Here is a 23,918-nt window from a genome sequence, read left to right as displayed (position 1 = left end):
AGTTTTGGGCCCCATATCTCATTAAAGATGTACTGGCCCTGGAGTGGGTGCAGAGCATGTTCATAATCGTCCCAGGAGTGGAAAGCTTAACATACGAGGAGTGTTTGAGGACTCTGGGTCTGTGCTCTCAGTTAAGAAAGCTGAATGGGGATCTAATTGAAACTCAGAGTAGTGACTGGCCTGGATAGAGCAGATCTTGGGAGAGGTTTCCATTGGTCGGCGAGACCAGGACCCGAGGACACAGCCTTAGAGTAAAGGGAAGACCTTTTTAGATCAGAGATAAGGAGAGACTTCTTCAGCCAGAGAGCAGTGAATCTATGGAATTCACTGCCACAGAAGGCTGTGGAGACCAGGGCATTGAATACAGTTAGGATAGAGGTAGATAGGGGATCAAGGGTTATGGGGAGAAAGCAGGAGAATGGTGTTGAGAAGCTTATCAGCCATTATTGAATGGCAGCGCAGACTTGATGGGCTAAATGGCCTAATTTCTGCTCCTATGTCTTCTGGTCTGAAGTGGGTAGTACTTGAACCCAAGCCTTCTGGCTCTGATAGGGACACTAGCAATGCCCCAAAACATTATCGTGGGCTTCTTGGCTACGAGGCCAGTGACATTGTCACTGTCACTATTGTGGTTATTCTGGTCCTGGAGATTCAATAATAATACTTGAAAGAGAGCAACAATTTCTTCAATAAGTATGCTAACAAGAAAGTTTACTGATTATTCAATTCATTTCTATTTGTGAAGATGTTGATGATACAGAGTGGTTGCGTGTTCAACTATTCTCCCAAAAGAAGAAAGTGGTACAGGGAAAGAATTATGTTTTGGGCCTAAAGAGTAGGTGTGGAATTAAAGCTGGAGTGACAAGGACTTGACTTTGAGCCCTGTTTCCAAACTGAGGCCTTGAGCTCTTTAAGTGTCATGAAAGCTGAATATTTAAGAGGTAATGATCCTGGAAAATAAGATGCTAATTTAAAGTAAAGGGATTAAAATTTTTACAGAATAAAGCTGTGTGGTTATTGTTTTAAGTTTGTGTTTTCTGAGACATTGCAGTTAATGCACACTGCTGTGGTGTAATAAAGGATCTGTTTCTCTATATGTTAACCAATGATATATATCCATATGTGCCTGATGAAAGTTAGGGGATGAGCCTGTACTCCTGCACCTCCACTGCTTTGGAAGGATTGTTTAGATAATCATCTAGCATTTTTCATAAATATTAATGCTTATCAAGCCTTTCAACTTGGAATATAAACTTTTCTGACTCCTATTGTTTTGCTTGATGGCGTAAAATGAAATATTTTTTCCATTTCGTGCATTAAACCGTCATAACTTTTTTAAGAGTGTGCTGTCACTTGTTTATGTGTTGAATTTCAGTTTTTAGTGGTTCTATCATTGTGGGACCTAAATTTACACCATCTACGAGCCTTGGGAAGGAGTGATAAGCCTGTCATGTTGGTGAAGTGAGCTTTCCCTCGTTCTGAACAGGATTTAACTGTGACTTGTGTGAATGAGGAATGTAAAAATGCTTCATGAAATTAGAACACAAGCCTCGATTTCTAATTAGAGAGTGAATTAGTACAGTGGATGCACAATGTAATTGCATTTCTCAGTCCGCCTGAAGTAGATATTGTTAAAGAAAACTCTGACTCGTGGTAGCAGTTACTCTTGAGCTTGAGAACTTCCCTGCTTTGGAATGAGAGAACTTGGGTCCCTAATGATGCTTACAATTTGATAAATGAGTGGCAGCTGAGAGATTTACTGATTTGAGCACATGCTAATGAATAGTACCAAGTGCACTGAGAAAACTGAGATGTGAGAGATGGAGCAAAAGATTAGAAAATTATATTTGCTTTTTAATTTGTGGGTAGGAATTTTGAGAAAAATCTGATATTAGAGGGAGCAGTTTCCCCTCAGTTAAAAACATTAAAACAATTTTTAAAAAGCGCACAATGTCTATTGATGCATGATGCAGTCAGAGCATGTATTTATCTGTTCCTGATGGTAGACTTTGCTGGACGTGTTTGCAGAAGCTGCAGCTTCAGAGCTGCCACTCTACATCAAGTAAACCACTAAAACAAAATCACTCGGGATGTGAGCTTCGCTGGCTGGACTAGTTTACGTATATTCCTTATGCTTAATTGCTCTTGAGAAGATGGTGGTGAGCTGTCTCCTTGAACTTCTGCGGGTTCATAAAGCCACTCAGTATAGCAGCAACCTATCAGGTCTATACTGCCAAAACTATCCTACTACCTACACTAGCCCCACCCTCCTGCATGTTTCTCTCACTAGACACATAGTCTGTAATTTTATGGCACTTCAAGTGTTCATCGAAGTATTTTGTGAAGGATTAAATTCCATCTGCCACTGATCTGCCCAATGCACTTATATCTCCTGTAACCAAACACCTTCCTTCTCACTGTCAACCACTTGGTCAATCCTTGAGCCACCTGCAGAATTGCTTATTGTTTCCCCCCTCCCCCCACATTCCCATCTATGTCATTTATGAATATTATAAACAGTAAGAGACCCAGCACTGATCCCTGTGGTATGCCATTGCACACTGGGCTCCAGTCACACAAACAGTCTTCTCCCACTACCGTCTTTATCTTGTCACTAAATCAGTTTTGGATCCAACTTTCTAACTTGATGAAGTTATAGCCACAGTGCTGTTATGAGGAGGGAGTGTCAGGATTTTGACCTAGTGTCAGTAAAGGAACATCTGCAACTTTCGAAGTCAGGATGGTGTGTGGCTTGGAGGTGGTGATATCCACTGCTCTTGTGCTGTGGAGTTGAGTTTGGAAGGTGCTGTTCAGGCAACATTGGTGAATTTCTGCAGTCCACCAGTTGCAGCATGTATTTACTATGTTCTGGTGTTGGACGGAGTGGATATTTGTGAAGTTGGTGCCAGTCAAGCAGGCTTCTTTGTCCGCCATATTTCTTGAGTTTTATTGGAGCTGCAGTCATTCAAGCAAGCCCATCAAATTGCTTTTTTAAGTTCTCTTACGGGATGCAAGCTTCCCTGGCTGGGCTAACATTTATTGCCCACCCCTTATTTTCTTGAAGGTGGTTGTGAGCAGCTTTCCTGACCACTGCAGTCCCTGAGGAGATCTTTGACTTAGTGTCAAAGAATGGCTGTATAATTGCAAGTCAGGATGGTGAGTGGCTTGGAGAAGAACTTGCAAATGATGGGGGTGGTATTCCCATGTATTGCTGCCCTTGTCCTTCTTGAAGGTAGTGGTCATGGATTTGGAAGGTGCTATCATAAAGAGCCTTGATGAATTTCCGCAATGCACCTAGTAGATACTCCAGGCTGTCTCTTTTGCTTGCCTGTTGTAGATGGTAGACAGGCTTTGGAGAGCCATGAAGTGAGTTATTCTCTGTGTGATCCCTAGCTTCTGCTCTGCTTTTGTAGCTACTGTAGAACATAGAACAATACAGCAAAGTACAGGCCCTTTGGCCCACAATGTTGTGCTGAACGTTTACCCTAGACCTCAGGTCTATCTAACCTCCATCCCTACATTATACTGTCATCCATATGCCTATCTAATAGCCACTTAAATGCCCCTAATAAGGCCGACTCCACTACCCTCTACGGCAATGCATTCCACGCCCCTATCCCTCTCCATGTAAAGAAGCTACCTCTGACGTCTTCCCTCTCTACCTCCGCTCACTTTAAAACTATGGCCCCTTGTAATAGCTACCTCTACCCAGGAAAAAGTCTCTGGCTGTCCACTCTATCTATACCTCTGATCATTTTGTACACCTCTATCAAGTCACCTCTCATCCTTCGTTGTTCTAAAGAGAAGAACCCTAGCGCTCAACTTTTCCTCGTAAGACCTCCCCTCCATTCCAGGCAACATCCTGGTAAATCTTCTTTGCACCTTTTCCAACACTGCCACATCTTTCCTGTAATGAGGTGACCACAACTAGACACAATACTCCTGATGTGGCCAAACCAGGTTTTTGTATAGCTGGAACATAACTTCACGGCTCTTGAACTCAACCCCTCCATTAATGAAAGCTAACACACCATACGTCTTCTTAACAACTCCTCTATCCACTTGGGTGGCAGCTTTCAGGGAACTGTGGATATGGACACCAACATTCCTTTGCTCCTCCACACTGCCAAGAATCTTTCCGTTAACCCTGTATTCTGATTTCAAGTTTGTCCTTCCAAAATGAATCACCTCACAAGTATTTATGTGGCTAATCCAACTCAGTTTCTGGCCACTGGTAACTCCCAGGATATTGAAGATGGATAGTTGTGTGATGGTAATGCCATTGATTTGGAGGGAATAGATTCTCTTACAGATAGTTAATGCCTGGCAGTTGAGTGACATTGTGAACTAAACTGCTTCATTATCCAAGAGGCAGTGAATTATGATAAATATTATGTCACTGAATGTTCCCACTTCTACCATTTGTTGAAAGAAAGCTCATTGACGAAACAGCAGCATTTGGCTAGAAACGGTTTAGAAGGATATGGACCAAATGTGGGCAATTTGAACTTGCTGAGTGGGCGCCATGGTCAGCCTGGACCAGTTTGGGCTGATGGACCTGTTTCCATTCTGTATGACTCAGTGAATAACTCTGAGGCAGATTTGGAGTCATTAACATTTGTTTTTGTTTACAAATCTGAATTGACTTTATTTAAATACAATATATGGCAATAATTGTGAACAATTCACTGACAACACTTAACAGGCCAAAAGCATTATTCTGGAATGTAATCAGTGGAGTAGCGTTTAAGTACTATTTTGTCTGACTTTAGAAAAATAGTGGAAGACTGGCAGAGCTTATCACTTGTGTGTGTAAACTGGAGAATGTAATTGCATTATTTCAAATTTTTTCCTTGTTCTGGAATTTGTTTATTTGTTTTTCATTTTTATTTTCGCTCAGATTTTGCCTGGTCTTGTGCTTTTGGGATGATGGTTTTGAATAGTGAAAATTATGGAGAAATGCAATAGTTTTAACAACATCCAATCATATTTCTTTCTCTTCAGTTGGCCGAAATGGATCTGGGAAAAGTAACTTTTTCTATGGTAAGATCTGACTTTTTTTTAAATTTCAAGGATACTTATTTTAAAATTTCAAAATCATTGAGGCGTTCATGGCAGCAAGTAGATTGAAATTGTACACCCTCAAAATGCACTCACTCCTCTACAGTTGGAAAATGTGTGATATTAATTAAATGTAAAATACTGTATTTAACTGGAATTTTGTATTATTGACAGTAATCTTGAGAGGAAGATGCTTGGTCATATACTAAAGACGGAACTCTTGAATGCTAACTATGGAATATACTAGGGCCATAACTGAATACATGCTGTGTTCGATCACAGCATACTGCTTTGGAAATTCTCATTGAAAGTGAAGTTGAGAGAGAGAACCTTAGAAAAGTAGTAGTTGCTTTTTTGCATGTGCTTGTGTGAAGGCTATAGAATGGTATTAGTTAGGGTCTGTAATGAAACTCTTGGCTGTTTCTTCAGTCTAGTGAGATTTCTGGAGAGGTGAAAGAGTGAAATTCGAGTTTAAAACAAGCGATAAACAAGATGCCTTCTGTTTTTCAGGCTGTCCCAAAGTTTTTCAAATGGCAAATACTATAAATTGCTATATGGAAGAACATGTAGATGGCTAGTTGGTTAGTGCTAAATTTTATGAACTTCTTTCAGAATTGAAGACATTCCATATTTCTATCCTTGGATCCAGTTTAGATAATTTATTTACAATAAAAGCTGCAGCAATTTGAGAGTGAATTTTAGGCTTTACAAAATGAGATTAGGATTACAAACTTTCAGCGTTCTGTTTAGAATCAAGTGAGTGGCTACAAAATATGACTTTTCAACATTCTAATTTTACTTCTAAAAACCGAAAGAACTGCAGATGGTGTAAATCAAGAACAAAATGAAGAAGGGTCCCGACCCAAAACGTCAACTTTCCTGCTCCTCTGATGCTGCTTGGCCCACTGTGTTCATCCAGCTTCACACAGAGTTATTTCACAGAAACAGAAGTTATTGGAAAATCTCAGCAGGTCTGGCAGCATCTGTGAAGGAAAAAAAAGTTAACGTTTTAGGTTGGGTGACCCTTTCTCAGAACTGATGGTAGCTGGGAAAATTTGGGTTTATATGCAGGGGATGGGGAGTAAATGATAGGATAAAGGATAGAGCCTGAAAAAGAGAGAAAAGCAGTTGGATAGGCAAAGGAGCAGATAACACTCTGGCTAGGAGGGTGAAAAGCAGTTAATGGGGACTGAGAGTGACTGACAATCCGTGTGTAATAGCTTCCTAAGTGATAACAGGGCCTGGTATTGATTTTGGTGGCAAGGACATGGGAGAATTTAGGCCATAAAATTATTGAATTGGATATTGAGTCCAGAGGACTGCAGGGTCCCCAAGCAGGAAATGAGGTCTTGTTTTTCCAGCTTGTTTTGAGCCTCACTGGAACACTGCAGCAAGCTTAAGACAGAGATGTTGGCCAAGGAACCGAGGTGGTGTGTTGAAGTAGCAGGCAACTGGAAGCTCATGGTCTTTTTTGCGAGCAGAATGTAGATGTTTTGTGAAATGGTCACCCAATCTGCACTTCACCCCTCCAGTGTAGAGGAGATCATATTGTGAGCAGTGAATGCAGTAGACTAGATTTTGGGAAGTGCAGGTGAAATGTTGCTTCGCCTGGAAAGTATGTTTGGGCCCTTGGATACTGGTGAGGGAGGTGGTAACTGGGAAGGTGTTGGGAGTGAAGGAAGAGTGGACCAGGGTATCCTGGAGGGAATGGTCCCTGTGGAAGGCTGACAAGGGGAAGGGAGGGGAATATGTGTCTGGTGGTGGCATCTTTCTGGAGGTGGCAGAAATGGCATCTGATGGTCTTCTGGATGTGGAGACTGGTGGGATGGCAGGTTAGGACAAGGCGAACCCTATCGGTGTTGTGGGAAGGAAGAGAAGGGGTGAGAGCGGGAGATGGGTCGGACCTGGTTGAGGGCCCTGTTGACAACGGTGCTGGGGAATCATCGGTTGAAGAAGCAGATATATGATTTTGAGGCTCCCTTTATTGAAGTTGGCCTCGTCTGAACATATGTGATGGTGACTGAAGAACTGAGAGAATGGGATAGAATCTTTACAGGAAGCAGGATGTGAGGATGTATACTCCAGGTATCTGTGGGAGTCAGTTAGTTGGTTAATAGTGGATATTAGTGGCCAGTTTGTCCCCAGAAATGGAAACAGATGTTGAGGAACGGAAGGGAGGAGTCAGAGATAGACCAGGTGAAAGTGAAGGCAGGCTGGAAATTGGAAGTGAAATTAATGAACTTTTCCAATTCCAGAGGAGAGGGGGAAGCAGCACCAATGATATCATTGATTATATTGGAGAAAGAGTTGTGAGTGGGGTCCAGAACAGGACTGGAACAAGGAATGTTCCACGTACCCCATGACGAGTCAGGCATGACCAGAGCCCATGTGAATGAATGTGTAAAGGAATTGCATGTCCATGGTAAAGAGGAGGCAGCTGGACCATGCAAACTGGAAGTTTTGAAACCAGCATAAAACATCAGGGGAATCATGGATATACGTGGGCAGGGATTGGACCGGGGAGTTTAGATTGAGTCAAGGTAGGAAGAGATGAGTTCTGTGGGGCAGGAGCAGGCTGAAACAATGGGTCTGCCCAGACAGTCCTATTTGTGGATTTTTGGGAGGAAGTAGAAGCAAGCTGTGTGGGGCTGGTGGACTGTCAGCTTGTAGACAGTGTGGGTGAGGTCACCAGATGAAATGATATCAGTTACAGTGGTTGATACAACGGCCTGATTGTGTCATGGTGGGGTCATGGTCTGGGGCAAGATAAGAGAAGGTATGTGAAAGCTGGCGCTGAGCCTCTGCGATATCGACTTCAGTACGCCAGACCATAATAGCACCACACTTATCAGTAGGCTTAATAACAAAGTCACGGAGTGCAGTTAGTTCAGAGGGAGATAGGTTGGGTGGGGTGGGGTGCAGAGGAATTGAGGTGACCAAGATGAAGTGGAACTACGAGTGCTGCAGCCCTGTGCCAGTGTGTTGCGATACAGTTGGAGAGAAAGGTTGAGAGTGTGCAAGTGATGCTGCATGGCACTGAGTGTGGATCTCAGGATGTGGTGACATCAGCTGTCTGTGGAACGTTGAACGCCACGGTAATATCTGTGGTCCTGCAAGGATTCAAACCATGAGGGATGAAACTTGAGTTAGAATCATGTGGTTTGAGTCTGAGCTGGAGGCAGTCACTGAGCAATGTGTTAAGGCTGTAGAAATGAGTTTTAGCAAATACTTGGTCAAATATCAGGAGTGACAGTGAAATCAATGTTGGTGGACATGAAGAAAGATGGGAATGGAAATCCTGTCAGAGAAGAGCAAAATTTCTTCAAGGTGGGCATACCTAGAGGAGATGGGGCAGTGAGTTAAACAATAAATAAAAACCAAAAGAACTGCGGATACTGTAAATCAGGAACAAAAACAGAAGTTGCTGGAACAGCTCAGCAGGTCTGGCAGCATCTATGAAGAAAAAAATTCAGATTTAATGTTTTGGGTCCAGTGACCTTTTCTCTGAACTATGGGGGCTGGGAAAACGTTGGTTTATATGTGGAAAATAGGGAGGGGAATGGGGTAGGGAGTAAATCTAATTTCACTTGTATGATTAATCCTGTAGCACGTCTTGTAGAGAAGGATGTTATGACATTTGATTTGCAGATGCATATTCGATGCCAGCCTGAAACTTTTTGAAATCTGTTGTGCTATAGTAATGAATCGGCTCCTTTGCCATTCTTTGAATAGTAGTGCATTAATTTTGCATAACATTTTTCTGTCTCTTCTCCTACCTTCCATTTTGTCCTGACCATTTTTCCTTTCATTTGCAGCAATTCAGTTTGTGCTTAGTGATGAGTTCAGCCACCTTCGCCCAGAGCAGAGACTTGCTCTACTACATGTAAGTACTCCTGCTGAAATATTAAAATGTCAGTGAAATCAAATGTCTTGTGTTATAGCTTGCATTATTTTATTTTGTAAAAATTGATCTTTCAGTGTTTGTTATCTTTTAGCATTTCTGAATTATTGTGGAATGCTTGATGGTTTATGTTGAACCAAAGACACCAGTTACCCAAGAGTATAATACCTAGGCTGAATTTTTTACCACCAAAGAAGTTAGAAGTACATGGAACAATTTGCTAAAATAAAACAAAGAACTACAGATGCTGGAGATCTGAAACAAATGAAGAATTCTGATGAGTCTCTGAACTCAAAGTTAACTCTGCTTTCTTCCTACAGATGCTGCTAGAGTTGCTGAATTTCACCAGCAAATTGTTTTGCACTGATTTTTGCTCAACTGATTTAACTTGTAAAGTGTTCTTTCAAACAGTTGAGAAATCTTATGGGGAAAACTGTTGGGCTATATTGCTTAACTTTTCCCAGAAAAGAACAATGTTTTGTGACATTTGCTACTGCAGTGAGGGGCAGCTAAAAGAAAGCACGGGTAGTTAACTGTTTTAAAATGATAGAGCTTGACCCCATATACACTCCATTGCTAAGGAAAACCGGAAGGGAGGTAATCCAGCTCAATGGACTCCAGAATTCAAATAACAGGTGGGAAAACACAACAGCGCTTCATTGGAGGCTGCACTGATGCACATCCCTCATGGCTTGAATCCAGCAGGGTAATGAAACATCTGCGGGAAAAATATAATGAACCAGCTCAGTAAGCCAACCAACCACAACATCCGTAACTCTAGCTACAAATCAACTTCAAAACCTTAAAAAACTCTGCTGCCCAAGTACCAACTTGCATCAAATGCTACTCATTTATCATACCTGTGCTTACTGACTTAAGTTAGCTCCTAATGAGCATTGTCTTGATTTTAACGTTCTCATCCTTGTTTCCAGGTCCTTCCATGACCTTGCCCTCCCTATCGCTAATCTCCTCCAGCTCTGAACTTACTTGAGATACGTATACAGAATCTGGACCTTGACAAGTGCCAATTTTTTTTCTTGCTTCTTCATTAGTGGCTGTGCCTTCACCTACCTGGACCTGAACTCTAAAATTCTGTCCCTAAACTACACTACTTTGCTGTCTTCTTCAAAGAACAAAGAAAATTGCAGCACAGGAACAGTCCTTCAGCCCTCCAAGCCTGCGCCAGTTCAGATCCCCTATCTAAACCTGTCACCTGTTTTCCAAGGATCTGTATCCCTCTGCTCATTCTTGTATCTGTCCAGATACATCTTAAATGATGCTATCGTGCCCACCTCTACCACGTCCGCTGGCAACGCGTTCCAGGCACCCACCACCCTCTGCGTAAAGAACTTGCCACGCATATCTCCCTTAAACTTGTCCCTTCTCACCTTTAAATCGTGATCCCTAGCAATTGAGTCCCCCACTCTGGCGGTGGGGGGGGGGGGGGGTGGAGGAGGGGGGGGGGTGGAGGAGGAGGGAGGAGAGGAGAGGAGAGAGAATGCTCTTGCTATCTACCTTGTCTATATCTCTCATGATTTTGTAGATCTCAATCAGGTCCCCCTGCAACCTCCGGCTTTCTAATGTAAGTAATCCTAATCTACTCAACCTCTCTTCGTAGCTAGCGCCCTCCATACCAGGCAACATCATGGTGAATCTCCTCTGCACCCTCTCCAAAGCACCCACATCCTTTGGATAATGTGGCAACCGGAACTGTATGGTGTTGGAAATGTGGTCGAACCAAAGTTCTATACAGCTGTAACATGACCTGCCAACTCTTGTACTCAGTACTTCGTCTGATGAATGAAAGCATACCATTTGCTTCTTGACTACTCTGTTGACCTGTGTTGCCACCTTCAGGGTACAATGGACCTGAACATCCAGATCTCTCTGTGCATCAATTTTCCCCAGGGCTTTTCCATTTACCACATAGTTTACTCTTGAATTGGATCTTCCAAAATGCATCACCTTGCATCTGCCATTTCTCCGCCAAACTCTCCAATCTATCTATATTCTGCTTCATTCTCTGACAGTCCCCTTCATTGTCTGCTACTCCACCAATCTTCGTGTCATCTGCAAATTTGCTAATCAGACCGTCTGTACCTTCCTCCAGATCATTTATGTATATCACAAACAATAGTGGTCCCAACATGGATCCCTGTGGAACACCACTGGCCACAGTTCTCCATTTTGAGAAAGTCTGTTCCACTATAAATCTCTGTCTCCTGTTGCCCAGCCAGTTCTCTATCCATCTGGCTAGTACACCCTGGACGCAATGCGACTTCACTTTCTCCATCAGCCTACCATGGGGAACCTTATCTACAGCCCTTCCCTTGTCTATCAACTTTGTCACTTCCTCAAAGAATTCTATCAAGTTGGTAAAACATTACCTTGCCTGCACAAAACCATGCTGCCTATCACTAATAAGCCCATTTTCTTCCAAATGTAAATAGATCCTATCCCTCAGTATCTTCTCTAACAGCTTCCCCACCACTGATGTCAGGCTCACCGGTCTAAAATTACTTGGATTATTCTTGCTACCCTTCTTAAACAAGGGGACAACTTTAGCAATTCTTCAGTCGTCCGGGACCTCACCCATGCTCAAGGATGCTGCAAAGATATCTGTTAAGGCCCCAGTTATTTCCTCTCGATTTTCTCAGTAACGTGGGATAGATCACATCCGGACCTGGGAACTTGACTGCTGTAATGCCTTTTTGTGTCTTCCTTTAAAACACTCCTTAAAACCTAATTCTTTGACCATACTTCTGCTTTTCTACCTTAATACTTTCTTATATGGCTTCTTCTCAATTTTTTGATAACCCTGTGAGGTGCAGTTTTTCAAATGTTGAAAGTGCTATATAAATGCAAGCTGTATATATCATTTGAACTCTTTTCTTGTGGACCTGGCTGTTTCAAAATGATATTTTAGCTTCAACTTCTAGGCATTGTTAACTTTAAATTTTGTCTATTTCTAGGAAGGAACTGGACCTCGTGTCATTTCTGCATTTGTTGAAATTATATTTGACAATTCAGACAATAGGTTACCTGTAAGTATTGTAACCGTTGAGTTAAAGGAATAATTAGTTTACATTAATTTTCATTGTGTGTTTTGCCTGATGATGTAACCTTGCTTCAATCAAGAAAGAGCCATGATCTGAAAACTGGAGTTTGTTAGTCTGAAAGCATGTGAATGTACTGTGCTTGACAAGTGTACATAATTCCGTTACAGTCAACTTTGACTTTCCTGCCTTTTTCCTGTATCCTTAACAATTATTTGAGAAGAATCCATCATGTAGTGCGATCTTGAATATTCCATTTGAACCCTCTTTGACCACACTTCCAGGTAGAACACTCCAGACTCACCTGGTATGTAAAAGTTTCCACTCACATCACATTTGCTATTTTTGTAAACCACTTCAAATCTGTGCCCTCTCATTCTCAATTGTTTCATGAGCAGGAACATTTTCCCACTATCTGACCTATTCACACCTCTCGTGATTTTGAAAACTTCTATCAGATCTCCTGTTAGCCTTCTCCAAACCCCTCCAATCTAACCTCCACTAAAGTTTCTCATTTTTGTGAATCTCCTCCGCAAAAAAAAACTCCCTCCAAAGGGTTCACATCCTGCTTAGAGCGGAGCCCAGAACTGTATGCCTTTCCAGCTCACCTCTAACAAGTGTCTTACGTATATTCAGCATCATCTAGCTCTTGTACTCTATAACCATTTTAATAAGGCAGACGGCTCTTTCCACCTGTCCTGCCACCTCAGTGATCTATGCACACATACAACAAGATCTGTGTGCTCCTCCACGTCCTTAAGAATTGCAACCCAAGCTTGAACAAGCTTCTTCCTTTTGTGATGCATGATGTCCGATTATTCTATACATATGTTTGTGTGTGTAAATTGAATATGTATCCTGTACACATACATTTATTGGATCTCAGAATAGTGGCATATGAGGGTGTTATTTTTCTTAAGGGATTGAAAAGAATAACTAAATCGGACAGTTCTCCTATAACAGAGTTCTGAGGAATGGTCACCAGACCCGAAATGTTAATTGTTTTTTCCTTCACAGATATTGCCAGACCTGCTGAGCTTTTCCAGCAACTCTGTTTTTGCACCTGTAACAGAGACCTACTCTTAGATTGTCAGAAAACAGGGAGCCCCTGGAGTTAATAGAAAATTGTATTAACTGGAGGTTTATGACTGACTCTTAACTGCCTTCTGAAATGACCTAACAAGCTATTTAGCTGTATCAAAAGTGCTGCAGAAAAGTTGAACCGGGCACTCCAAACCCTGTATACTATCAACCATCTACAAGGCAGAATTTAGGAGTGTGATGGAATAACGTTCACCTGCCCGGATGAGTGTAACTCAAACAGTACTCAAGAGCCTCGATATCATTAGGATAAAACCATTAATCCACTACCTGAAGTATTGACTGTATCCATCATTAGCGACAGTGGCAGCAATGAGAATAGTCTACAAGAACTCTGCAGCAACTCCCCAAACTTACTTTGATAGCATCTTTCACACTCAAAACGTTGATCACTTAAGAGAAGGCAGCAGGTACAAAGGAATACCAGAACCTGCAAGTTTCTCTCCAAGCCATATATCTTGGACCTGTATTGCTGATCTTTCACTATCGCTGTGCCAAACATATGGAACTCTTCCGAACACTACTCAGGCTTTATTTACACATTAGCTGTAGTGATTTAATGGTGATATTCATTTCATGCACAAGGAAGGGGTAAAAATGGTAGTTATAGACCTAGTTGTTATGTTTATTGACTTTGTGTTTGAAAAGCTTGGATTATAACAGTTTTTACTTTATTCCCACAGATTGACAAAGAAGAGGTTTCTCTCCGTCGTGTCATTGGGGCAAAGAAGGATCAGTATTTTTTAGACAAGAAAATGGTGACGTAAGTTAGTTAATTTATTTTTGCTTGCATGCTTTATTTGTTTTTGCCATTTCACAAAATTCTACTGTTACCTGCACAATAGATATAGGGTATGATTCTACTGTTATATTACTTGATTGGTAATTCAGGGGTTTGATCTATAACCAGAGAATTTGAGTTTAAATCTCATCATGGAAATTTTATGCTTCAATTTCAGTTTTAAGTAAGCTGTTCTCATTAAAGGTGACCATGAAGCAGTCAGATTATTGAGGGAGAAACTAATCAGCTGATTCTGTCCTTTAGAGTAGGAGATGTACTGTGTTATTCTGTGTGTCCTGTATGTAACACCAGCTGCACTCCAATATGGTTGACTCTCAACTGCCATGTAAAATAACCTAACATTTCCACTCGGTTGTTTTTGGTGTTCAAGAGGCAGTCCAACAGTACCCCTTCCACGAAGCTAAAGGTTGACAGTTTATAGTCAGTCAAGTATACTTCCTTGAATGGGAATGTTGAGTGTGAATCCAGAATGGTAGACTTGTTGATAACCTTGCAACTTAAGAGCTCAAGATGCCTTTTAAATGTTGTAATCGTACCGACCTCCGCCACTTCCTCTGGCAGCTCATTCATTTGTGCACCACCCTGTGCATGAAAGAGTTGCCCCTTAAGTCCCTTTATATCAATCCCCTCTGACTTTGAGCCCATGTCCTCTGGTTTTGAACTCTTCTCTGCGGCACACACACCACCCCCCCCCAAATTCCCAGGGAAAAGACTTTGCCTGTTTACCTTGTCTGTGCCACTTCTGATTTTTTTAAACCTCAATTAGGTTACGCCTCAGCCTTCGGCTTGCTGGGGAAAATAGCCTCACTGCATTCAGTCTCTCCCTATGGCTCAAACTGTCCAACCCTAGCAACATCCTTCTAAATCTTTTCTGCATCCTTTCTTGTTTCACAACATCATTCCTGTAGGAGGGACCCCAGAATTGTACCAATGCTCCAAAAGTGGCCGAACCAATATCCTGTACAGCCGCAACATGACCTCCCAACTCCTATATTCAATGCACAGGCTAGCAACGGAAAGCATACCAAATGCTGCCTTCATTATCCTATCAACCTGCATTCCAAGGTTTCCTTGTTCACCAACACTTCTCAGGATCTTACCATTAAATGTATAAGTTCTGCCCTGATTTGCCTTTCCAAAATGCAACACCTCACATTTCAAATTAAACTCCATCTGCTACTCCTCAGCCCATCTGATCTGAGTTGTATTCTGAATTGTTATGATGGATTCCTTCTGTAATTAGCTATGCCCTAACAAGTTATACATGAGAAGTATTATTTTATGTTAATTATGTAATAATACAACTTGCTTATAAAATGTGAAGCTAGTGACAGAAGTACCAAGGGTTGGAAATTTTCACAAGAAGATTAACAGGAAAGTTGCCAGAGACTGATACTGGACATGTTGCATTGAGTCAACACAGGGAGCAAGTGAGACTTCAGCAAGTCTGGCAGTATCTGCGGAAAGAGAAATGGTTAACATTTTGAGTCTGGTATAACTTATCTTAAGAACTGAAATGTGTTTGAAAGTAAGATAATGCGATGTGAAGCTGGATGAACAGCAGGCCAAGCAGCAGCAGAGAAGCAGGAAAGTTTGATGTTTCGGGCCTAGACCCTTGTTCAGAAATGGGGGAGGGGAAGGGGGTTCTGAAATAAATAGGGAGAGAGGGGGAGACGGATAGAAGATGGATCGAGGAGAGGATAGGCAGAGAGGAGACATACAGGTCAAACAGGCGGGGATGGAGCCAGTGAAGGTGAATGTAGGTGGGGAGTTAGGGAGGAGGTAGGTCAGTCTGGGGAGGACGGACAGGTCAAGCAGACGGGATGAGGTTAGTAGGTAGGAAATGGGAGTGGGGCTTGAGGTGGGAGGAGGGGATAGGTGGGAGGAAGGACAGTTTAGGGAGGCAGGGATGAGCTGGGCTGGTTTTGGGATGCGGTAGGTGGAGAGGAGATTTTGAAGCTTGTGAAGTCCACATTGATGCCATTGGGCTGTGGAGTTCCCAAGCGGAATATGAGTTGATGTTCCAGTAACCTTCGGGTGGCATCATTGTGGCACTGCAGGAGGACCAGGATGGACATGTCATCTGAGGAATGGGAGGGGGAGTTGAAATTGTTTGCAACTGGGAGGTGCAGTTGTTTAGTGCGAACCGAGCGGAGGTGCTTTGCATAATACTGTGTTGCCTGTGTCCTTCCCCACTGGAACAAGAAGCTTACTTAAAATGAAGTATAGCGTATATATAGGAGTTCCATAAAAGGAAATTTAAAATTAAAAGGCTGAAAGTTGTTGCATTGAGAACTAAATATTCTTACAAGTGTAAGGATTTAATAAATTTCTAAATCAAAATCAATTTAAAGTATGGATAAGTAGTCAGTGCCTTTGAGTGACCAGGTATTTTTGCATACCTTCTGTAGATTCTCAAATAGTTTGTGATATATCAATCCTGTCTTTGTTCAATAGGAAAAATGATGTCATGAATCTTTTGGAAAGTGCTGGGTTTTCTAGAAGCAACCCTTACTACATTGTCAAGCAAGGAAAGGTAATTGAATCTAGAAATGCATATGGTTTTCCCTAAAATAAAATAAAATTCTATTGAATTTCCAGCTCTACATTAAAGCTTTTATTTTAAAGCCTGCTGTTAATTTGAATTGCTTTCAGATAACAATGGTGAAGTAGATAGAGATCTGAGGTTGTTAATAGGTTTGATGCTTATGAAGTTTGGTCAGTGAGAACTGTAGCAGTTAAATAAACCTGTTTTCTAGCTCATTTTGATGACTCAACCTACCTACACATTTTGACTCCATTTGTGAACCATGTGAGCAATCTGAGTTTTGTATGGCTTGCTGTCAATAATGCGAGGGTGAGCATAAGTCACATTAACAAAAACAGACAAAATTGAGAAATTCATCTGTAACTGTGATTCATACAGCAAAGATTATAGCAACTCACCAAGGTTAAAAGGGTGATTGCAAGTGATTGTTGCGTGTTGCTTTTTCTTGGGCTGTCAACGGGTGAATAAAACACAATGAAATGCTCCTAGTATTGCGTAGTATTTACAATTCAGAAACACGCCATTCAGCCCAGTTGTCACATGCTGGTATTTAAGCTCCACACAAATTCCCTTGTACCTTTCATCTAACCCCAAAACAGCCTATCATTATTCCAATCATCCTCATGTACTTACGTAGTTTACATTTACATACATCTATTTCACTCACCTACACAGTTCCTTAAGGTAGGGAATTTATCTTAAATCTTAGTAATAGCCATAATAAGATATATTCTTCAGTACAAAGTCCGTGGATTCAAAAGAAAGATCAAGTGACCATCACTTCCCTTTGCCTAAATGCTCGGCCACACCATTGAAACACTGTGATTCTCCAGCAGCATCCTTCGATGAAAAGAAGTGTACCTGCATAGAGTTTTGCTGATTTGCCATACTTTAATGATTTGTACTTACAGGATTTTTCAAATTATGGATATGGAGAGAAAATTGAAATTGGTTGATACAGTTTTGAATAATGGTGGTAACAAACAAAGAAGAAAGTAGCTATTTAAAAACAAAATTCATGGAATGTGGGTGTCCCAGTCTAGACAAGCTTTTATTGATCACCTCTAATTGATCTTGAAAGTGTTGATGAGCCAACTTCTTAAACTAGTGTGGCCCACGATGAGTAAATGCACCATGAACATGGGAGGGAATATTGGGATTTTGACTATCAATGAAGGAATGGTCATAGAGTTCCAAGTCAGGCTGATAAGTGGCTTTGAAGAGGACTTGCAGGCAGTGGTGTTTACATGCATTTGCTGCAATTGTCTTTCTAGATTGTGAGATTGGAAGTTGTTTTTGAAGGATCCTTGATCAGTTGCTGGAATGCACCTGGTAGAAAGGAGACCCAGCTGGCCTACTGCTGTGTGGTACTGGTAAATGGATTAGAAGACCATAAGACATAGAAGTGGAAATAAGGCCATTCGGCCCATCGATTCCACTCTGCCATTTAATCATGGCTGATGGGCATTTCAACTCCACTTCCCTGCACTCTCCCCGTAGCCCTTGTATCCTTGTGAGATCAAGAATTTATCAATCTCTGCCTTGAAGACATTTAACGTCCTGGCCTCCAATGTGCTCCGTGGCAGTGAATTCCACAGGCAGTTATTCTAGTGTGCTGCTTTTATTCATTGGAAAGGAAACTGAAAATTGATAGGCTTGATTTTTAAGATATAGACATTTGGTTCCTATCAGTGAGTGTTTTTTTAAAAGAAGACTGTCTATTCTTTAATTGGCAGTTATCTATTTTAGGTTCCCTTTCAGGGTAGATACAACCTGTGGGTCATGAGGCGCTCTCTAGCTGTTTAGTTTTTCAGTGAGACTTTGTACTTGCAGCTCCATTATCCAGCTTACCCTTCTGTAGCCATGAGTGTCCCTTACAGGTGTAAAATTGACTATTTTGGGGGAAATCTTATGCAAAAACTTTGCTCATTACTTATGCAATGAACTGAAGGTTTGGTTGGAAAGGAGATTAATTTTGTTTATCTGTAATTCTAGGATAGCTATCTGTACCTGCTTCAGTTGTACATTGCACATCAATTATTTATTCCACTTGCCTTTGTAAGGTGCATCTTGTGCTGACATTGTCATTGTATGAATCATATTTACTTTGTCTTGTTCGCTATGATTAAATCAATATGAATCATTCCCTTTAGAGCTATAGAAAATACTGCATCATTTCATTTCCACGCAAATTGTTGCAGAATTTTCCTGAGGAAAGAATGATCTGTGTATTGGCAATTCCTAAATAAAAACCAAAAGATCGGTATAATGAAAGTGCTTGTGTAAAGTTATTTAGTTCTGTTTTAAAGAAGATATTGGATATGATTAGGCTTTAAACGAATACCATGGAAAAACATTTGACGGAGATTTTTATCAATTTGAAAATAACCTTTGATGATTTATGTTGGCTACGTATCCCCTCCATGCCAGTTGCTCATATTGCAACCTTCTTACCTCACTGCCCTAGCCCAATCTTGACATCTTTCCAGTTTGAATTAAATTCGAACCTGGTTACCTGTTTGATAGTGCCTTATGGTGTCATGGTTGTTGTTGCCGTGATGTGTTACCCACAAGCTGCAATTTACTGGATGGGTTAGATTGCAATACTGTGCTCTGCTTTAATCCTCAATGTAGAATTCAGATGAGTAAATTTCTGAAATCTTGGACTGGGATAAACAGTTTTTATAACTCTTTTTTGAAATATTAATTTTAAAATGGACCCTGGAGGTTTCTTTGGACTTATTTTTTGTTTTGAATAATGTGGCATCGGTAATTTTTAGTTTTCAAGGAGTTTATGATTTTACATATGGTGCAGGTGTGTGTGTTTTAATTTCTTGACTGTCTTTGAGTCAATGTATCGAAATAACTTTGGTTTCTGCATTACATTTGAATTAGATTAATCAAATGGCAACAGCGCCAGACTCTCAGCGACTGAAACTTTTGCGAGAAGTTGCTGGTACCAGAGTTTATGATGAGCGAAAAGAGGAAAGCATCAATTTAATGAAAGAAACTGGTAAGAATACTGACTCTTGCTTTCACCTCAGTGTTTTGTCCCTTATCTAAGGAAAGATATAGTGGCGTTGGAAGCATTAATGTTCACTAAGTTGATTCTGAGTATGGAAGCACCTTCTTATAAAGAGAGGTTGTGTGAGTTGGGACTGTTCTCATTTGAGTTTAGGAGAATGAGAGGCAATCTGATTGACGCATACAAGACTTTTACTGCACTTGATAGGCAATATTTCCTGTGAGCTTCAAATGAGGCGGGGGCAGACGTGAGTGTAGTGGCCATCACTAAGGAGAAGATGCTGGGGAAACTAAAGGCTCTGAAGGTGGATAAATCACACTGGATGGGCTATACCTCAGGTTTCTGAACGAGATGACTGAGGTGGTTGTGGAGGTATTGGTGGTGATCTTTTAGGACGACTGGAGTCAGGGAGGGTCTCAGAGGACTGGAAAATGGATAATGTAACACCCTTGTTTGAGAAGGGAGGGAGGCAGAAGATGCAAATTATATGCTGGTTAACCTGACCTTGATTATTAAGATTTGGAGTCCATTATTAAGGATGAGATTGTCGAGTACAGGGAAGTGCACAGTGAAATAGGGCTGGATCAGCACAGCTTCGCCAAGGGGTGGTCATGCCTGACAAGTCTGTTTTGGGTGGGGTAACCAGCAAGTTAGACAAAGGAGACCGAGTAGACGTGATCTGTTTGGATTTCCTGAAGACTACTTTCGTAAACGTGTCACACAAAAGACTGCTAATTAAGATAAAAGCCGATAGTATCACAAGATGCTATCCTGAAAATTATCGTTTTAATCCCCATTCACTGCCTTGTGCCAGTCAGCCAGTCCTCTATCCATGCCAGTACTTGCCTTGAGCAACATGAGCTGTTATCTATCTTAGTGGCATGTTGTCTTCAAGAAAAGTTTGCATTATGTCTGACAACAGTGACCACAGCTGATGTGGACCCCAAAAGGCAATACTGATGTTTCTTTACGTTCAAGGAATGTGGGTTCTGTTGGCTTAGCCAGTGTTTATTGTCCATCCTAATTGTCCTTGAGAAGGTGATGGTGACATGCCTTTGCCTGTTGTAATCCATGGTGCGTAAGTACACCCACAGTGCAGGCAGGAAGGAGGTCGAGGATTTTCATCGTCTTGATCATGAATTTTAGATCCAGTGTTTCGCATTACTTTATAAATATCTTGTTTATCTAATGCCATTTTCTGTGTATTTTGCAGAGGGAAAGAGGGAAAAGATTAACGAATTGTTGAAATACATTGAGGAACGTCTACATACTCTGGAAGATGAGAAGGAAGAATTGGCACAGTATCAGAAATGGGATAAGATGAGAAGAGCACTTGAGTATACGATCTATAATCAGGAACTGAATGAAACTCGTGCCAAACTTGATGAGGTGAGAACAAAGTGTGATTTTAAGTTTCTGTACTTCCACTTGGGGCTATATTGTCCCTTATTCACATGTGCTGAGGAGCATAAGTTACTTTGCAGAATTCTTTGGTTGGATAATCTTATGGGGAATCCACAGTTATGTCTAGAGGTTGGTTGGCTCGCTGAGCTGGTTTCTTTCGCAGACGTTTTGTTTCAACACCCACAACCTGAGCTACAAATTTACTCCAAAACCTTAAGAGTTATGCCTTTCCGAGAGAGATTCCTTTTTTTCCAGTGGCTTTATGTTGTTTTGGCTTCTCTGACATTATTGACTGAAGCTAAATCTGTTGGATGTAACGAAAACAGAAGTTGCTGGACAAGCTCAGCAGGTCTGGTAGCATCTGTAAAGCGAAATCGGTTAATGTTTGCGGTCTGGTGAATATGAAGTGCTTTTGGAACTTCAATTTCTGATGCAGGTACAGTTACAACATTTAAAAGACGTTTCGACAGGTACATAAGTAGGAATGGTTTAGAGGGTTATGGGCCCAATGCAGGCAAATGGGACTAGTTTGGTAAACCTGGTAAGCATGGATGAGTTGGACTGAATGGTCTCTTTCATACTGTATGCCTCTGACTGCGCTGTGGTATTACGAACAAATTTATACTTGATTCAATTTATTTTCAAACTTCTTTGAGTATTGAATTGGTTGATGTAAGTGCTGAGGATTTGCTTAGAAGGGAAATGCCACCGTTTGATTTGATTGATAACTCATTCTTCCGTAGTTCATAACTTCTAGTTAGTTCATTGCAATGTGACTTTTTATTGGCAGCTTTCCGCAAAACGGGAAACCAGTGGAGAGAAGTCAAGGCAACTGCGTGATGCACAGCAGGAAGCCAGAGATAAAATGGAGGTAATGGTTTTCTCCTCCATAAATGAATTTTTGGGTTCTAATTTCAGTGCATGCTCCAAAATTAATTGTGAATGAATAGATTTAGATTAAAATCATCGCTGTGTGCAGATGAAACATTTCTTTTATTTTGGGCTGGTGTGAATGCAAAATACGTTAAACAATAATATAACTTTATTGCAGTGCTTTTTCTGAATTTTTATAGTTTGTTTTAACTGTGCCTATTTTTAACATTTTGTTTCTCGTTTTCATCTATTTGTATTTAGATGCAGCAATTAATGTAGGATATCTTGAGAATGAAAAGATTATCAAACAGAAGGTTGTGGCCCTAGCTGAGGCTCCATTTTTAATTAGTTTAAAAGATATACTTCTGCAGTAAATTATAGCATGCTTTTGAGTTCTCCACTTCATCACTTTTTGTAATTGGATGAACCATCAAATGTGTTACGTAGCTCATCTTGCTAGTTGTGTTAGGAACTAATTCAAAAATGTATTCACTTTTTTTTCAAAATCAAGGATATAGAACGGCTGGCACGTGAACTGAAGGCAAAAATATTATCAATGAAGGAAGAGAAAGAGCAACTAACTGCTGAACGACAAGAGCAGATCAAACAAAGGACTAAACTTGAGTTAAAAGCAAAGGATCTACAGGATGAAATGGCTGGAAATAGTGAACAAAGAGTAAGGAAATGGAAATTGTCAGTTGGGAGGTTTTGAATCGGTGGGGTGTGGTGGGAATGAAAAAAAAACCCTGTACTATGGGGCAGATGAACAGCTGCTGGAGTAGGAGTCCCACAACTGTGGCTTAGGACCTGGACCTAACCCTGAAACCTAAACTTATCCTTGTCACCAAAATTCAGTGCCTCCGTTCCACTGTTTTAGCTGCTCCATCTTGGAGGGAATGTTGAGCAGAAACTTATTTCCTTATTGGTATAAAAGGGTCGAATAATTTCAAAAGCGATGCAGGAATAGATCACACCAGTCAAATATTTTCTAATTTCCTCAGTGTGTATTTATAAATTGAAAGACATAAAGCAAAAGGGACTGCCAGCCACCGGTACTTAATTTATTAGAATCTATTGTACCTTTATTTTTTCCCCAGTGTTTTTTATACCAGCTGAGTTCCCATAGCATTTGCTTTTTCTGACCTTTTTATGTAATGAATTGTACAAAACAGTTTCTCTACATTAATCATTACGTTTTGAAAATAATTCATTGTATGAAACACTTTGATATGGCGAGGTGCTGTATAAATGCAAGTATTGTAGTAATTAAATATCAGTAGCTGAAAGGGTTTAGTTGAATGTTCTGAGGCATCAAATTGCCATTTTTAAAAAAAGTTTTCTTTCAGTATCTTGTTCAATTATGTAGTGACATCATGCTGAACAAGCTGCAGTTTATTTACAATCGTACAAGGTTATAATCTGTGCATGTCGATCATCTAACTAAGACCAGAAGTGTTTGTTTATTTATCTGCTTATCATGAGACTGGCATCTGCAGGCAAAATTTGAACAACCAGATAAAGTATGTTCACTGTTGGTAGTTTACTGTTAGCAGCTGATTCATTCATGACTATATTATAGATTTAAAATATTGATATACAGTAAATTTAAATTATTATTTTTAACAAATGGAATTAACTTTATGCTAAACAAATAGTGTATGTGAAAAGACTTGCAGTAAGGCCCACAATGATGTACTTGTTTATTGAAAAGCAGCATTTCAGATTCCTTTAAACTAAAGGGTGTTAAAAATACAAACACCAAATTAAAAGGAAATACGGACTCTAGTTTTTTTTCATTCAACACACTAACCTTGTAGAGTAAAATAATGTCTTGCATGTTTCATTTGAGGATTTTGTAAAAGTTTCTATTTGTCTCAGATAAATGGGGTCTCTTCCCTTTGTAGGGCACACTGGTGGCATTACTATCAGAAGTATCCCAGAGCATCTTCACGTATCTATTGGAAATGGACTTGCCCGAGTGCTGTACCCAGTCCTAGGAAACCATGAACTTAGCTAGATTTTTCACATTCCCGACTGGTTTTATTTACCTAAATGTGGAAATAATACTTCTTCCATATGATAAAGATTATTTGTGAAGCCATTTGTTTTAAAACTACTTTTTATTTTATCTAGATGAAATATCAATT

The 23,918-nt window shown here is 40.6% G+C and overlaps 1 protein-coding gene across 1 annotated transcript in view; it reads left to right on the top strand.

The window, feature by feature from the left end:
* The window catches only part of smc3 (structural maintenance of chromosomes 3), a 98,384-nt gene that overhangs the window by 21,315 nt on the left and 53,151 nt on the right, over nucleotides 1-23,918 (top strand). Inside the window, exons 3-11 of the mRNA XM_059652942.1 lie at nucleotides 5,005-5,043; nucleotides 8,877-8,944; nucleotides 11,935-12,006; nucleotides 13,803-13,882; nucleotides 16,379-16,457; nucleotides 19,365-19,482; nucleotides 20,708-20,883; nucleotides 21,689-21,769; nucleotides 22,283-22,447. Coding sequence (XP_059508925.1) covers nucleotides 5,005-5,043; nucleotides 8,877-8,944; nucleotides 11,935-12,006; nucleotides 13,803-13,882; nucleotides 16,379-16,457; nucleotides 19,365-19,482; nucleotides 20,708-20,883; nucleotides 21,689-21,769; nucleotides 22,283-22,447 — 878 coding nt within the window. The remainder of the gene's footprint in view (nucleotides 1-5,004; nucleotides 5,044-8,876; nucleotides 8,945-11,934; nucleotides 12,007-13,802; nucleotides 13,883-16,378; nucleotides 16,458-19,364; nucleotides 19,483-20,707; nucleotides 20,884-21,688; nucleotides 21,770-22,282; nucleotides 22,448-23,918) is intronic.

This window comes from Stegostoma tigrinum, chromosome 20, assembly GCF_030684315.1.
Source record: "Stegostoma tigrinum isolate sSteTig4 chromosome 20, sSteTig4.hap1, whole genome shotgun sequence".
In the NCBI taxonomy this organism is placed as follows: domain Eukaryota; kingdom Metazoa; phylum Chordata; class Chondrichthyes; order Orectolobiformes; family Stegostomatidae; genus Stegostoma; species Stegostoma tigrinum.
This window is presented reverse-complemented; position numbering and strand designations above follow the sequence as displayed.